Below are 16,609 nucleotides of genomic sequence, written 5' to 3' on the forward strand. Positions count from 1 at the left end.
TACTGGCACTTAATCCCATGTGAAATCCATCCTGAAGAAACTCCAGAGCTGAGGCGGAAAGTGTAGGATCATTATCCTTTCTAGTACACCATTCACAGTAAATGTTCCATGTTTTTTGATAAATCTGCCTCGTAACCTTCTTGCGGGATTGTATTAACGTCTCAGAAAGTCCATCCGAAAACCCCTTTGATTTCAGGATTCCCCACTCAACCTCCATGCTGAAAGGTGAAGGCGCTTGAGGTCCGGGTGAAGAACTGGGCCCTGCGACAACAGATCTGTTCTGAGTGGAAACAATATTGGTTGACATATTGCTAACTTCTGTAACAGAGCAAACCATGGTCTTTTCGGCCAGAAAGGTACTATGAGGATTACTTGTGCTCTGTCCTGCATAATTTTGTTCAGAACCCTTGATATTAGAGGTATTGGAGGAAATGCATACACCAGGTTCAACCTCCACTCTATGGAGAAGGCGTCTATCTGCCACGGATTGTCCTTTGGATACAGGGAGCAAAAGTTTTGACACTTTGAATTTTGCCTCCTTGCGAATAAGTCTACTGCAGGAATGCCCCATGCCTGACTGATCTGAACAAATACTTCTGGATTCAGAGACCACTCGTCCTGTAATATCGCTGACCTGCTGAGATAGTCTGCTACAACATTGCAAGTCCCCTTCAGATGAATCGCCCTGATGGAAGATAAGCTGTTCTCTGCCCAATGCAGAATTCTTGCTGTCTGAGACCACAACCGAGGACTTCTTGTCCCTCCCTGATGATTCAGGTAAGCCACTACACTGCTGTTGTCGGACCTGATCAGGACGTGACAGTGCTTGATCTGATCCTTGAAGAATTGAAGGCCTCTCCATACTGCTTCCAGTTCTCTGCTGTTGGAGGATCGTCTTGCCATTGTACTGGACCACTGACCCTGTGCTGGAAGAGAGTCCATGTGAGCGCCCCACCCCCATGTACTGGCATCCGTCGTTATGATTCTTTGAACTGGAAAAAACCACATGCGACCTTCTGACAGGTGAGACAGTTCCTGCCACCAGTTTAATGACACTTTTACACTGTATGGGATCAGAATCTTCCTTTCTAGGGCTGAAATAGTCCTGTTCCAGCTCCTTAATATCCACAACTGCAGGGTCCTGGCATGGAATTGACCCCATTGTACTGCAGGGAAGACTGAGCTTAACAGACCGAGTAATGCCATGGCTTTTCTTATACTGATGGCTCTTGATTCCTGAAAAGAAAGAACAGAATTAAGTACTGCCGAAATTTTCCTTTCTGGGAGAAAAAACTCTTTCTTGGCGGGAGGAAAAAATAAATCCCAGATATTCCATAGACTGGCTGGGTATTAGTGCAGATTTTGACCAGTTAATTAACCAGCCTAAAGACTCTAGACTGTCAATGCATAATTTAACCTGATCACTTACAGACTGTAAAGAATTACCCCAAATTAGTAAATCATCTAGGTAAGCAATGATGTTAATGGATCTACACCTTAAGACTGCCAATACTTCTGCCATCACCTTTGTGAACAGCCAAGGGGATGAAGCTAGCCCAAAAGGTAACACATTAAATTGGAAATGTCTTACCTCTTCTTGAAGGTGAATTGCAAATCTTAGGAACTGCTGGGACTCTAGATGGACTGGCACATGCAGGTAGGCATCTTTGAGGTCCAGAGAAGCTAGAAAACAGTCTTTTTGCAACAGGGTTATTACAGAATTCACATTGTCCATTCGAAACTTCCTGTATTTTACGGCCTTGTTCAACCCCTTTAAATTTAGAATAAATCTGAAGGCTCCCTGAGGCTTTTTTATCAGAAAAACTGGTGAGTAGAACCCTTGGCCTCTCTGGCAGGATGGTACTTCTCTGATCACTCTTTTCTCCAGAAGGGAAACCACTTCCTCCTGTAACGCCTCTCTTTGGTCTGTTGACCTTGGTTGCGGAGTTACCACATACTGCTGGGGTGGGGGATATTCGAATTCTATTCTGTACCCTTCCAATATTATTTTCAAGAGCCACTGACTTGTGAACCGCTGGCACCACGTTTCGTAGTAGTGGGAAAGCCTTCCCCCTACTGGAATACTGGCGTCATTGCTTATTGGGTTGGTTGGGCCGGGGAAAAAGAGCCTTCCCTTTTTGGTTTCTACTTGGAATCCACTTTTTCCTAGGTGGGATCTTTGCCTCAGGTTCCCTGTTGCCACTGCGAGCTGGGCCCTTGTACTGAAAAGCTCTCTTTTTTGTCGGAAAATTTTTCTTATAGTCTGAGGTTCTTTCTAGCGTCTGGTCTAGCTTTGAACCAAATAACAGCTCACCTTCACAGGGTAAACCACATAACTTGGAGCGAGACGAATTGTCCCCCTGCCAAGTCTTCACCCATATGCCTCTCCTTGCCGAGTTAACAAGGGCAGTTGTTCTGGCTGTTAATTTAACCGTATCATCCGCTGCATCTGTTAAGTAATTAGTAGCATTAAATAAATTTGGAAAGTCCTCTAAAATCTCTTCTCTGGGCACCCCCGAAGCTATCTTAGACTGAGTCTGCGTGAGCCAAGCTTTAAGGGATCGTCCCACTGCCGTGGATGCCACTGCTGGCTTAAATGTTAAAGATGCTGACTCCCATGCCCTACGCAACAGATTGTCCATCTTCTTATCAATCGGGTCTTTTAAATTGCCAAAGTTCTCAAACTGCAAATCGGATCTTCTGGACACCCTTGAAAACGATGGGTCCAGTTTGGGAACCGGACCCCAGAATTTTTGATCATCAGGACTGAAAGGATAACGACGAGAAAGAGACTTGGGCCAAAACGCCCTCCTTTCAGGGTCATCCCACTCCTTCCCAATCATTGACTTTAGAGAGGAATGGACTGGGATGAAGCAATTCTGGGGTTCCGCCAAACTCACGTACATCTGATCCAAGGGGGTCAAGGATTTTCGCTCCACTGTTATACCCATAGTGCTCTGCATAGCAGACAACAAGTCCTTCATTAAGTTAGGTGCAAAGGCGAACTTCTGAGGAACCTCTGGGTTCTCCTCCTCTTCTCCAGAAATTTCCTCTAAAGATGAAATTTCTCCTTCCTCTCCCGATAATTCTGAATCCCCTGACTCATTATCCTTCCTTTTACGTTTAGCTGCAATTTTATGCGGTGAAGTGGGAACCTGTAAGGCTTCCCCCACCTCAATCACCAGGGCTGGAGGATTTCCGTCTAAAGGAGCAGGTATAGCACCAGTAACAGAGGCTGAAGTAGAAGGAACTGCAGACTCCGCCAATGTAGAATCCTTTATCTCTTTAATGGCCGAGGCCATCTCAGACCGCATCCACCCCATCAAGTCCTTAAACACCACTGGGGATTCCTCTTTGACTACTTTCTCTCTACATGACTGGCAAAGTTTCTTTGTAGAGGAAGAATAGAAGCGTGAGTTACACATAACACAGCGTTTCTCAGTTCTGCCCGAAGCTTGTCCACCTTGAGTTTGCTGAGACACCGATTTCTCCTTATCACTTTTTGAGGGTTTAGGCTAAAAAAGAAATAAAGAGACTATCAGCCTTACAAGGTGGACCCAGACACTTACAAACAGCCCTCTCAAAGCCTGATAACCTCTAGCTCACCAGAGAGGGGATAGCGCCAGACTCCGCAGAAGTCAGAGGAGAAGGGCCTACAGCGTCCTCCATGATCACCGACAGCAATGGTGATCGTGGCTCAACATATACATATATATACCTCTCGGAATTACCTGCAGGTGAAGTCAATTTTCTTTCCCCGCCGCGGCCCCTGCCGCTGCCGTCAGCTGACACGTCATGCGGGACGCATGCGCATGACGTCACATCCGCCCGGAACTTCCGGTATGCGCTCCTGCCGCCATAAAGCTTCTGCATCTCTGGGAGAAGCCTCCTCCACGCTGTGCGCTGGACCAGCCGAGTCCCCTGCTCAGCCTTAGTATGCCCGCGCTGCACCGCTGCCCTCGCCGCCTGACGTAGTAGCACTGGAGACCTCTCAAAGCGTCCCGTCCGGGACAGGAAAAACAACTGGATACCTTTGGTGGGTAACATCTTTATATACTACTCCTGCCTGCCTGTTATGCAAATTTGTATCTTCTAGCTTCCTGTCCAAAGTTTAGGAGGGAGACAAGTCTCATAGGAGGGGTGCTGTCAGGAGGACGTTCTGGGAAAAAAACAGTTACCTTAGGGACTGAAATTTTTAAATATTTATGTCAAGAGGGTATAACACTGTTACTTTATAAACTATGGGCTTGTAATTAGGGATGGACGCAAAACTGAATAAAATGCACCTTTATTTCAAAATAAAATATTGGCGCCAAACATTGTGATAGGGACATAATTTAAACGGTTTTATAACCGGGACAAATGGGCAAATACATTTCATGGGTTTTAATTACAGTAGCATGCATTATGTAAAAACTATAATGGCCGAAAACGGAAAAATAATATTTCCCACATTTTCCCATTAAAACACATTTAGAATAAAATAATTCTTGGCATAATGTCCCACCTAAAGAAAGTCTAATTGGTGGCGAAAAAAACAAGATATCGTTCATTTCATTGCGATAAGTAATAATAAAGTTAGACGAATGAATGGAAGGAGCGCTGAAAGGTGAAAATTGCTCTGGTGTTCAAGGGGTAAAACCCCTCAGTTGTGAAGTGGTTAAGTACGTGATGACTCCAAATCATAACAGCAGAAAAAGTTTTGAATGCAGGATTAGCATCTTTATCACTTAAAGAGACACTGAAGCGAGAATAAATCTCGCTTCAGTGCTTATATTCAGCAGGGGCATGTGTGCCCCTGCTAAACCGCAGCTATCCCGCGGCTAAATGGGGGTCCCTTCACCCCCAAACCCACCCCTGCAAAATCAACGACCAACTTGGTCGTAGATTTTGTTGCTCGAGGCAGGGCTAACGGCTGCAGCCCTGCCTCTAAGCGCCGTCTATCAGCAGCGCATCTCCGCCTCTCCCCCGCCCCTCTCAGTGAAGGAAGACTGAGAGGGGCGGGGAGAGGCGGAGATACGCGCTGACAGACACGTGTGAGGCAGGGCTGCGGCAGTTAGCCCTGCCTCTATGCGGAAGAGGGGATGCGCTGCACGGAGGGGGATTTGGGGGTGAAGGGACCCCCGTTTAGCGGCGGTTTAGCAGGGGCTCGCATGCCCCTGCTATCTATGAGGTCTGAAGCGAGATTCATTCTCGCTTCAGACTCTTTAATACACTCAGACCAGTTGCTGTTGAAATTTGATTTTTATGGTGACGATACCGCTTTAAGAATCAGAGCACATACTGTCCCTCCATAGCACAATACACTTATGTACAAACATTTGTCAACATGGTAGTAAGAGATCTTAGAGCATTGGAAAAACAGGTTTACCAATGTAGACACTGACAATGATAACTTGACGCCTGCAGAAAGTCAGGCACTGGATTCTTTAACCTTCCTGGCGGAAGGAGGTTTTCTCAGGCCCTGCTGGGCCGATTTGCTTAATTTTTGCTAGCTGCGTGAGCACACCGATCGCCACCGCCCCGCGCTCGATTGCCGTTATCCGTTGCGACACCCCCCAGACCCAGTGCGCTGCCTGGCCAATAAGTGCCAGGCAGCGCTGAGGGGTGGATCGGGACTCCCAATCACGTCACGACGTCGCTGACGGGGAGCCCTCCAGGAAATCCCATTGGGCTCACTACACGATTTAAAAAAAAAAAAAAGACTGCTGCGCTGCCTCCCGGCAGAATTTATTAGACCGCCAGGAGGGTTAAGTAACAACACTGAGATAATTAAACCCGCTGATAAAGGGGGAAATGTGGTTATGAAAAAAGATGGGTATGTGAAAATGTGCATGGATATATTGGACACCACAGTACAAAAGATTAAAATCTAATCCCATACAGCAGCACAAAAAGGAGTTAGAAAATCTACTGCGGTCAGGGTTCAAGAAAGGTGCTTTAGATAAAGCAGATTTTGATATGTTCCTAAAATCTAGTAAACGCTCTATTTTATCAGTGTTCTATGCACTACCTAAGAGCCACAAGATGAATAGATCCACCAGGAAGACAGATAGTTTCAGTTCCAGACACAGTCAATGTGTGGATACTTTTCTGAGGCTGTTTGTAGTAGAGTCACTTCCCTTGTATATCAGGGATACAAAGGATGTGCTAGGCAGGTTACAGGATATTGTAATTCCTCAAGATGTTCTCCTTGCAAGCCTCGATGTTGAATCGTTGTACAGTAACATCAGACATGATCTGGGCATCCAGGCGGTCAAGTATTTTTGGCAGCAAGGGGCTCACACACCTTTCAGAGAATATCAACATCTTGGAGGCCCTTGATTTCATATTATGCCACAACGAGTTTGTTTGGGGGCCAGTGCTACCACCAGCTCAGGGAAAGTGCGATGGGCACGGCGTGTGTGCCATCTTACGCCAATCTTTTCCTGGGCTGGTGGGAGGACACACTGGTCTTCAACGAGGACCTCTCCTTTTTCACGTCGCATGTGATCTTCCGGGGCAGTTTTATAGACGATGTGCTTATACTTTGGGACGGCCCCAGGGATCTTTTTGCGGGATTCGTGGAGGTCCGCAATACGGACCAAAATTGATATGCATTTTATGTTTGAGGTCCAGAAGACTATCTTTGACCTGCGGATCAGTAAAGAGGAGGATGGTGCCCTCCAAACAAATATATGGTAAACAGACTGCTATAAATGCTTTGTTACATTGGAGTAGTGCCCATCCAAAATCTTTGAAAGCTGGCATACCAACAGGACAGTTCCTGCAGGCTCACAGGAACTGCTCTACTGAAGATACCTTTGAGGAGGAATGCAATCTCTTGCGCAACAGGTTTGCGCAGAGAGGTTTCCCCAGACATGTTGGGGAAAAGGCATATGAGAGAGCTATATCCACTTCACGTCCAGATACATTGGTCAGGAAACAATGACCAATGCTGACCAGAAATACCCCCAGACTCATTGGTTCCTTCTCTAAGCAGTCCCATAAGATTTTTAATATCTTATTGGCCTATCTTACATCAAGAAATAACCAAATACTTACCTACTAGGCCAGCAGTCAATATAGACGCACAAAAATATCTGAGTGATATGCTGGTTCACCGCACCTTCTGTGAACAGACCCAAACACGGCCAACATGGTTACCCCCCAAACCAAATGGATCTTACAAGTGTGGCCACTGTAAGGTGTGTCCCTATATGCCAAAAACAACCACCTTTACATCAAGCAAAAATGGGAGAACCTTCTCTGTTCTCTCGTTTATCAATTGTAATACCCCAGGTCTTGTATACGCCTGCAAGTGCAATTGTATGTATGTAGGATTAACCAACCAGACCGTGAAAACAATGGGTTTTGGAGCATATTGAGGACAAAGAACAAAACAGATACTTCTGTGGCACGACACATGAACAGTGTACATCCCGACAGACCCTTAGACCATTTTTGAATCCCCCAAATTTTCAATGTGGTAATGGACAAGAAATTTCACCAATTGGAGGCAGGTTGGATCTTCAGATTGGAGACCCTGGCCCCAAGTGGTTTAAATGAAGATTTTTGCCCTGGCCTGTTTCCTTTAAGGCCTCCTGACCCTCACATGTATATATGTGTACAGGTGCGGAGATAGGCATACATCCCTGTCAAATGTCTGACTGTTGCCCTTGATCTGCTAGGTCTGTGTGTCTTTATGAAATAAATGTATCACCTGCGTGCCCACCGCCACATCGATCCAGGGCCACCTATACTCTATTTCCCAATCACCCCTCTTCCCGATTTGACACATATAGCTCTGAACCCGCTATCCATAGCTCTATGATCAAACAGGTTTCCTTATGGCCTTACATGTGACTAAATGCAGAGTTTACAGCTATGGTTATGGGACACTTTATATGAAATTTGATTGAGCAGTCTTATAAGAGTGGGATAAATCCTTGATTGCCTGCAGGTATGCATGTGATTCCTGTTCTAAAACATATGTATGGAGCTGCATTTCTCATGCAGTACTGGACCAGATTGCCCTCCCTGCTAGATTGATATGTATATATGTGCCTGCCAGTAATGTGGGTATTCGCGCCTGTCCGCTCTGCCATCTAGCTTTGTTAACAAACGGCAGAGCGTTTTTTTGACCAATCAGGAGCTTGAAGGGAACCTCCGGCCACTCCAGACACCCAGTGCAGTGCTACGAGCTTACAAGCTCTGCCCCTGGTGGACCAATTAGTGACGTCTGAGGCGGGGCTTCCCGCTGATGTCACTTCCTCCACTATGATACAGAGGTGAGAGGTGTTTGTTTGGGTCCTATACCGATACCCTGACGTCCAATTCTAACAGGGAGAAATGCTTGAAGGTATTACTACCGCTTGGTAATATGGATGTGGCAAATACCGAGATGGGCGGTGATACACAGGTGAGCCTGATACAGCCATTTGCTATCTGTATATAAGAGCTCCAGCTCTGTTGTGGGCTAGATTGCTGTGGGTTTTGTGGTGGGGTATGCTCAAATGACACCAGCACTAATTTATTGTATATAACACCCATCTACCCCAGCGTTATACCTTCTGTAAAGGCATTTCAATGGCTATTTACTACTACGTAGGAACTAACTAGTTCTCTTGCGGGCAATGGGAGTCTTGTATTAACCCTCCACTACAGACACTTGATTCCTACTGCCTTTTGCACTAACTTTAAAGAGACTCTAAAGCGAGAATAAATCTCGCTTCAGAGCTCATAGTTAGCAGGGGCATGTGTGCCCCTGCTAAAACACCGCTATCCCGAGGCTTAACGGGGGTCCCTTCACCCCCAAACCCACCCCCGCAAACCTTGGTCGTAGAGTAAGTCGTTCGTGGAGGCAGGGCTAATGGCTGCAGCCCTGCCTCCAGTCGCATCTATCAGCGGCGCATCGCCACCTCTCCCCCGCCCCTCTCAGTGAAGGAAGACAGAGGGGCGGGGGAGAGGCAGAGATACGCGCTGACAGTCGCGCGTGGGGCAGTGCTGCGGCGGTTAGCCCTGCCCCAACCAGGAAGCGCCCCCCCCACTGCACCGAGGGGATTTGGGGGTGAAGGGACCCCCGTTAAGCCGCGGGATAGCGGCGTTTTAGCAGGGGCACACATGCCCCTGCTAACTATGAGGTCTGAAGTGAGATTTATTCTCGCTTCACTCTTAAAGGGAACCAGAGAGGATGGCACATACATACCTGGGGCTTCCTCCAGCCCCATACGCACGGATCGCTCCCACGCCGCCGTCCTCCGCTGCCGCCACCGGGTCCCGTCATTGCCGCGAGTCGGCCGGCGGACGCGGCCAATTCTCCGCATCACAGGGTGCTCTCTCCATACAGATACGCATGTGGCTGCCTATTGCGCAGCCGCATGCGTACGTGTATGGAGGGACCCCCTGTGATGCGAACAATTGGCCGCGTCCGCCGGAAGTGACGGGCCCGGTACCGGCGGATCCAGGAAGCTGAGGATGGTGGCGTGGGAGCGATTCAGGCTTATGGGGCTGGAAGAAGCCCCAGGTATGTATGAAATCTTCCTTTTTTCACCCCCCGTTCCTCTCTGGTTCCCTTTAAAGCACTTTGCTGCAGTGTGACTAGCTACACCCCAGTATTTCCTGACTGACCGCCAGTAACCAGGGGGGGTATCAGCAAAGACCTCTCATCCTAAAGCAGTGTATTTTTAAATTTTATTTCTGCATATGTATAGACACTTAATGTGAGACCTACTGCTAAGACAGTGTTAGGCCCGCTCTACATTGATATATATATATATGCATTTTGATTGGTGGGGCTGGATAGTGTAATGGTTAAGGGCTCTGCCTCTGACACAGGAGACCTGGGTTCAAATCTCGGCTCTGCCTGTTCAGTAAGCCAGCACCTATTCAGTAGGAGACCTTGGGCAAGACTCCCTAACACGGCTACTGCCTATAGAGCACGTCCTAGTGGCTGCAGCTCTGAGTTTGAGTCAACCAGGAGAAAAGCGTGATATAAGTGTTCTGTGTTTGTTTTGTTTGAGACCTATTGATCACGGTTTTACAATCCAGCTGATTGACCAGTGACTCATGTCACTAACCTGTACATATAGGTCAGGTCCTCCTTTGGGACAGTTTGTGATTATTACCTGTACGCCTATTCGGTTTGTTTGTGCTAGTCTAAAACCTGTCAGACTTATAAAACTTATTCTAAATGATGTTGTAAGGATAACTTTATTTTTATAGAGAATTTCACTCTGTAGCAGGTTTGTGATAGTGGTCCTTCAAGCACAGTACAAGCATACTAATGCTAATCAGATCCCTCTATGGAGTAGTCCCATATTGTGATTGAAGGTATTCCCAGGCAGATAAGACAGCAGTGCAGCATTCCTGTGTGAAGCAATACGAGAGTCTGGGAATCTGACAACCACAGCCCAAACCACTACTCAGAGGACTACAGAAAACCACAAGCTCCTTCTGCTCCTTTTAAAAACACCAGCTGATGCACTCTTTGCAGAACAAAAGTACTCTTGGCTGGAAAAATTGCACTGAACACGTTTACATCATTTTTACAGCATTTTATTCACTTTTATTGTTTTTTTTCCGTCTTGTTATCCTGGGCAGACAGTGTGCATGGTGTCGGATCAGCAGGTGTGGTGATCTTGCAGTAATGACGATGAAGACCCAGTTACAAATTTTACAATTTATCTAAGAAGTTGTCCAGGGCTGGCACTCCTTCCTTCAGGCCTTTGCGTTTTCTGGTTTCAATCACGACTTGACTTGGGCGGGTGGTGCTGTCGAAGGGGTCTCCAGGCAGGATCTGCCAGTGATCAAACACACACTGGGGGAAGGCCTGGCCTCCTGTGTTGGACCTGAGATCTGCTGTGAAGCCTGTCAGAGGAGAGGGATATGTCAGTCATGTGGTTAGACCACTTAAACACTCATGTAGCAAATACCCGCCACCCAAGATATTATGTAACCAGATTCCAGTAAGCGGTTTTGCCAGCTTGTGAAAAAACGTGTGAAATTGAGTGAACTGGCTACAAACCATGGCAGCAGTGTACAGTTAACATGGCATTCTACTCACAAACACTTAAAGTTCAGTAACTACTCTAATTACATAAAAACTATTGGACGTTTCTACACACTGGGAATGCTTGGAAATGCTTTCATTTTCCCAGCAGAGAGCAGTACAGAGTTGCTTATATCTGGCTAATTGGCAAATGTAATTATTATCTGCAAGAATCTCTGCCTTGTTCTTCACTCTGCTCCTCTCCTTTTCTGCTACGACTTAGTTGCCAGGGCGAGGCGTCTATCCACCAGAGGGAGGGAGCAGAATCAAGACAGCGAGTTTTCTGGCCTGCGATTACTACATTTGCAGATTGAACAGCAATATGCAAGCTTTTCCTGCTCTCTACAGTGAAAGCAAAAAAAGGTTTTTACACACGCAATACTTCAAAGTTTTTATTTTGGGGGTTTATAACCACTTTAAGAAACTCCCCTAATTCTAATTGTGTAAACAGCTAAATCAATGGGAGAGCGAGAGAAAAAAAAAGTAAAAACGAAACATCTTATACAGTAGGCTAGATTCACCAATGCATTTCCAGAGTCAATCAAGATAAGCCCCACAGCCCTGAGCAACTGGCACAAGGCTTGCGCCCCACACAAATCCTGTCAGCACAGTCGTTTGCCCCAATACATTGACAAAGATGGAAGAAGAGCCATCAGGCATGGAACAGAGGATATCATGTTAGAAGGTGGGGCTCAGAAGGATTACCACTCATTGTTTTAAAGGGAAGGTTCAGGGAGGGTGGGTAAAAAATAAAAATCAAATTCCACTTACCTGGGGCTTCCTCCAGCCCGTGGCAGGCAGGAGGTGCCCTCGCCGCCGCTCCGCAGGCTCCCGGTGGTCTCCGGTGGCGCGCCCGACCTGGCCAGGCCGGCTGCCAGGTCGGGCTCTTCTGCGCTCCAAGGCCCGGAACTTCTGCGTCCCACGCTGGCGCTCTGACGTCATCGGACGTCCTCCGTGCTCTACTGCGCATGCGCAGTAGAGCACGGAGGACGTCCGATGACGTCAGAGCGCCGGCGTGGGACGCAGAAGTTCCGGGCCTTGGAGCGCAGAAGAGCCCGACCTGGCAGCCGGCCTGGCCAGGTCGGGCGCGCCACCGGAGACCACCGGGAGCCTGCGGAGCGGCGGCGAGGGCACCTCCTGCCTGCCACGGGCTGGAGGAAGCCCCAGGTAAGTGGAATTTGATTTTTATTTTTTACCCACCCTCCCTGAACCTTCCCTTTAAGGGTAGCATAGGTAAGGGGCCTTTTGTTTGGAGGGCGCATGGTTTATAGTCAAATTTTAAGCCAGTCTCAACGGTAGCCTCTGGCTTATGTAGCGTGGCTTTAAAAAAAATAAAAATAAAGTTCTCAGCTATATAATCCCTCCCATTCTGGATGAAGTCTCATACAAAACTGTCCATCTTGACAGATCACATGGTGGGTGAACATTGTGCTGGATCCCCAACATCTGACGCTACCATTATGAATCCTCGCTACTCATGAATCCTCGCTATGGTACCCCTTTATAAACTACAGAATGAGCAAGCTGGATATTGCCCAATTTCTCAGGTAACAGAACACGCAACGGAGGCAGACAGCTTGAACTTACCGAAGGATTCGTTGACGGGAAGGTAAGCCTTCACAACAAACATGGGTGTTCCGGCCACTTGAGATTCTTCAAACACGTGTCCACGCTTCCTGTTCAGCACGCCATAGATTCCACCGACCACCTGCTCCGGACACTGAGGAGGAAAGAGCAGATTGGGAGATTGCATTGAGTAAGGGAGCAGTAAAGTATGGTCACTAAAGTAAAGCCAGTTAATTTAACAGTACGACTAATGCTGGGCATACACGGTTCGATTTTGCCGCCAGATTCCGCAGGAGATAGTCTTATCTTCAGCCCGTTTATCTTTTTACACTGTCCTCAATGCGGAATCGAGCGGCAAAACGATCAGGCGGGAGATCGGATGTGCTGGAATTTATCAAGCCATCTAAATGGCTCAGAATCGAGCCGTGTATTCCCAGTATAACATATGGAACATTTTCACTCCCATTTGCCTTACCCTGTCAGAAATATTGCACTATGATTTTTTTCCCCTTAGGATTGGTCTTTTTTCAAGATGTCATAACATTGTTGAGCTACTGTATACATTTACTAAAAAGACAATGAAGAGAAAAAATAAAATAAAAAAGGATTTGATTTGTATGTGTAGTACGGCTAAGAAACAAAACATTAGGAGCGGAGACATACATCTAATATAGTTTCCAGTACAGAAAGTTAAGAAACTCCATTATGCAAAAGAGCCATTGAGTTCCAAAGTCGCAGAGAGCTGTGTTCTGAAGCTTGTTATCTCAACTGTCAGTCATTGTATTTTCTTTCTCTCCAGAGGACAGGTCAATAGTTAACTGGCCTGCTCTGTAAAACCATTTAGAATGCAGAGTAGTGTGTAAACTGCAATTATTTGAGAATGATGCAAGGTTATAATAAAAAAATTAAAAAACCCACTATAATATGATATTTTCTTTGCTACTATTCTATTAATTATCCGTACTACACAACCAATTTATCATAATTTTTTTTCCCGCTTCAGTCTCTGTGTGAAAAAAAATGTTCTGCTTTTCCCCAGCAGTGTGGGAATCATGGTTGATCAGGTGAATTCCTGTATGATTCATATTTAAGACAAGTGAGGGAAAATAGTAAAATGAAAGTAGCCCAGGTCTTACTAGAAGCTGAAAGTATTCTGGTGATGGACAAGGCTAAGTGCATACGTATGCAATACAGGGAGGAACAAGTCTATTGCAGAGTATTTTAAAAAAAAAAAAAAAAAGTGAACTTAGATTAAGTGGGGGCTGCTGAATCCAGAAAATAAGAGGATCAGAGCGGCTGATATTTTTGCTAATGCAATTTTCACAACCAATACTTCAACGATATTTTATTTGAATGCTGATTACAACCCTGTTCTATGTAAATTTTTGCTACATCAGAAGCCATGTGGAGAAGAGACCGGACTCTTACCTGGATCTCCACCAAGTAGATGGGCTCCATGAGGCGGGGCGCGGCTGTGAGAGCGGCGGCATACAGCACTCTTCTGGCGGTGGGGATAATCTGTCCACCTCCGCGGTGAATGGCGTCAGCGTGCAGGGTGACATCGTGAATGTCAAACCTGGCGGCTCTCAAGTTCTCTTCACACAAGACTCCCTGCAGACAAACAGCGAGATGTTAGGGTAAAGCAGGACACTGCAAGCAATGCCACAAAGCACAGCATTTATTGCAGTCATGTGATGAAACATTACACAGCACAATTAGTCACAAAACAAGGCAAAAAAATTGCGGTCCTTTCCAGACTCTAGCCAATCATGTTGGGAAGAGCACTTCCTCCAAAAACCGCTTACAAAATAGGTGGTTTTGAACCCACATATTGTCAAAATCCTTCACAAGCAGAGTTTATTTATCTCCAGCTTAGCACAAGGTGGTGCTGGTTGCTCTCAAGATTTAATACAATGCTGGATACACATGCTGCAATTTCCTGTCCGATCTACCGGAATCTTATGATTATCTCCCATCATGTCCGATGTGCTTCTGTTCGCTACCCGGATTGATTTTCCAAAGTTATCACATGATCAATTCAGTTTTTAATTGGTAGCAGTTTGGACAGGTTATACATATTGCAACTCGTGTCAGATTATCCAGTCGGATGGGAAAAATTGTATTACATGTTCCCCTTCACGCCACTCTGTGGCAGGGACGAAATAAAGGGTGCTAGGGCAAAGCTGCAAATTGGATTTCTTAAAGGCCAAAATTGCTAATTTGAATAAACCAACTCCTAGGAAATTTAACTGAATGAAACTGACTTCAGTGTCAAAAAAAACAAAAAAAAACTAAGAAACCTGACTGCTATGGTGTCTGAAATCTCTATATCAAGCTGTTTGAAACGTTCTTCCAAAATGTTGAGTTCAAGAGACCTTTAGTAATCTCAGAGTATATCATGTAGCTCATATAATCCCTGTTGGCTCCAATTCAAGGACAAGTACATCTCGCAGCTGGGAAGCACGCGTCTTCCTTACGTGGATGTTGGAGACACATGGGAACCTTGTATACAAATAAACGTGTATAAATGTAGGCTCAAATAGCTCAGAAAGGGAACACATACATAGTGCAATGTGTTAACACATTCGCCCATCGGGTTTAACCAGAAATTATGGAACTAGCACAACATTAAGATACACCCTTACATATCCCAGTTTATCCTGAGGAAAGCTATAAGGGCTTTTTTCACATCTAAACGCATGCAGGAGCCGTTCTCCTGCACGCATTGAATAGCCTGCGGCGCGTCGTAGGGATGTTGCAGTGCGACGCAGTCAGCGTCGGTAGCCATTAACTCACTCACAGGAAACCGCTGGCGCCTGACGAATAAAAGCTCCCGGGTGCATCTAACCGCGATGCACCAAAACGCAGCGTCGGGTGTTGAAATGAAATTCTATGGACTTTCATTTTACCTTGGTTAACGCAAAGTTTTGACTTTGCGTTACACCGCAGAAAACCGGCTCTGGTGTGAAAGCCCTAACCACCTTAGGCCTCTTGCACACTACATGCGATTTTTTTTTATGTGATCAGATTTTTATTCAGATTTTTTTTTTAAATCTGAATCGCATGTGGTGTGCAGGAGGCTTTACAAGGCTTGGAGAGGCGCAGGATACTGAAGATGTAAAGCATGGAATTAAACTTTATGTACTTAACATGACCAATGCTTAATGTAGATCTGTATGTTATGTAAATACTTGTTATAACCCAGGATACTGGTTTAAGACTAGGTCTGATACAAATTATTGTTGGCACCACCGTGTCCAAAAGCCCATCTTAACCCTAGCAGGCCTGGCGCTTAATACTAGTCAAGTACTCTCCACAATTCACCCATTTTATATGGGCTCTAACAATGGAAGTGGCCCTGTTGATTCCTATGGCAAACAACTCTACGGGACTTGCCTCTTTGGTGGCCCACTGGAAGCCAGCAACAACGCTGTCCTTGATCTCATTGAGGTACTGGACACCTTTGGTGACATCCACAAGGATGTTGGGTCCAGTTCCGTCGGGTCCAAAGCACCAGATTTTCCTGGCCTCAGTCACATCCCATTCGTACTTCTCTGCCAGGTATCGGGCACGTGTCTTCAGCTCTTGTCTGGAGCTGACGTCACCTTTGTCAATGTCTTCAGCCAGGCCATCGGGGAACGGCCGAGCCTTCATGTAAAGTCGGTTGTGCTTGTTGGGTGATTTGGACAGGCAGAGTATGGTGGATTCTTCACTCACTGTCTCACGGTATGACACAACTGGATCAGATTTCTGGAAAGAAAAGACAGGAATTCGTTATGACATAAATGTAATGGACATACGAAGCCTAAAAAATTGTGGCAGACTTAACCACCCTGGCGTTCTATTAAGATCGCCAGGGCGGCTGCGGGAGGGTTTTTAAAAAAAAAAAAAAAAACTATTTCATGCAGCCAACTGAAAGTTGGCTGCATGAAAGCCCACTAGAGGGCTCTCGAGGCGTTCTTCCGATCGCCTCCGGCGCCCAGAACAAACAAGGAAGGCCGCAATGAGCAGCCT

The 16,609-nt window shown here is 46.3% G+C and overlaps 2 protein-coding genes across 3 annotated transcripts in view; one reads left to right on the forward strand and one right to left on the reverse strand.

Moving 5' to 3' along the window:
- The window catches only part of ST8SIA5 (ST8 alpha-N-acetyl-neuraminide alpha-2,8-sialyltransferase 5), a 989,793-nt gene that overhangs the window by 722,908 nt on the left and 250,276 nt on the right, over nt 1-16,609 (forward strand). The window lies entirely within an intron of this gene.
- The window catches only part of EEF2 (eukaryotic translation elongation factor 2), a 35,349-nt gene continuing 29,260 nt past the window's right edge, over nt 10,521-16,609 (reverse strand). Inside the window, exons 12-15 of one of the 2 annotated variants that reach the window (XM_068251542.1) lie at nt 15,992-16,345; nt 14,024-14,206; nt 12,617-12,749; nt 10,521-10,848 (exon numbers count right to left, since the gene is read on the reverse strand). In XM_068251542.1, coding sequence (XP_068107643.1) covers nt 10,655-10,848; nt 12,617-12,749; nt 14,024-14,206; nt 15,992-16,345 — 864 coding nt within the window. In that variant the 3' untranslated portion in view covers nt 10,521-10,654. Of the gene's footprint in view, nt 10,849-12,616; nt 12,750-14,023; nt 14,207-15,987; nt 16,346-16,609 lie in introns of both variants that reach the window. The other variant, XM_068251549.1, reaches the window with a different exon arrangement.

The sequence above is a fragment of the Hyperolius riggenbachi genome, chromosome 1, assembly GCF_040937935.1.
Source record: "Hyperolius riggenbachi isolate aHypRig1 chromosome 1, aHypRig1.pri, whole genome shotgun sequence".
Classification (NCBI taxonomy): Eukaryota; Metazoa; Chordata; class Amphibia; order Anura; family Hyperoliidae; genus Hyperolius; species Hyperolius riggenbachi.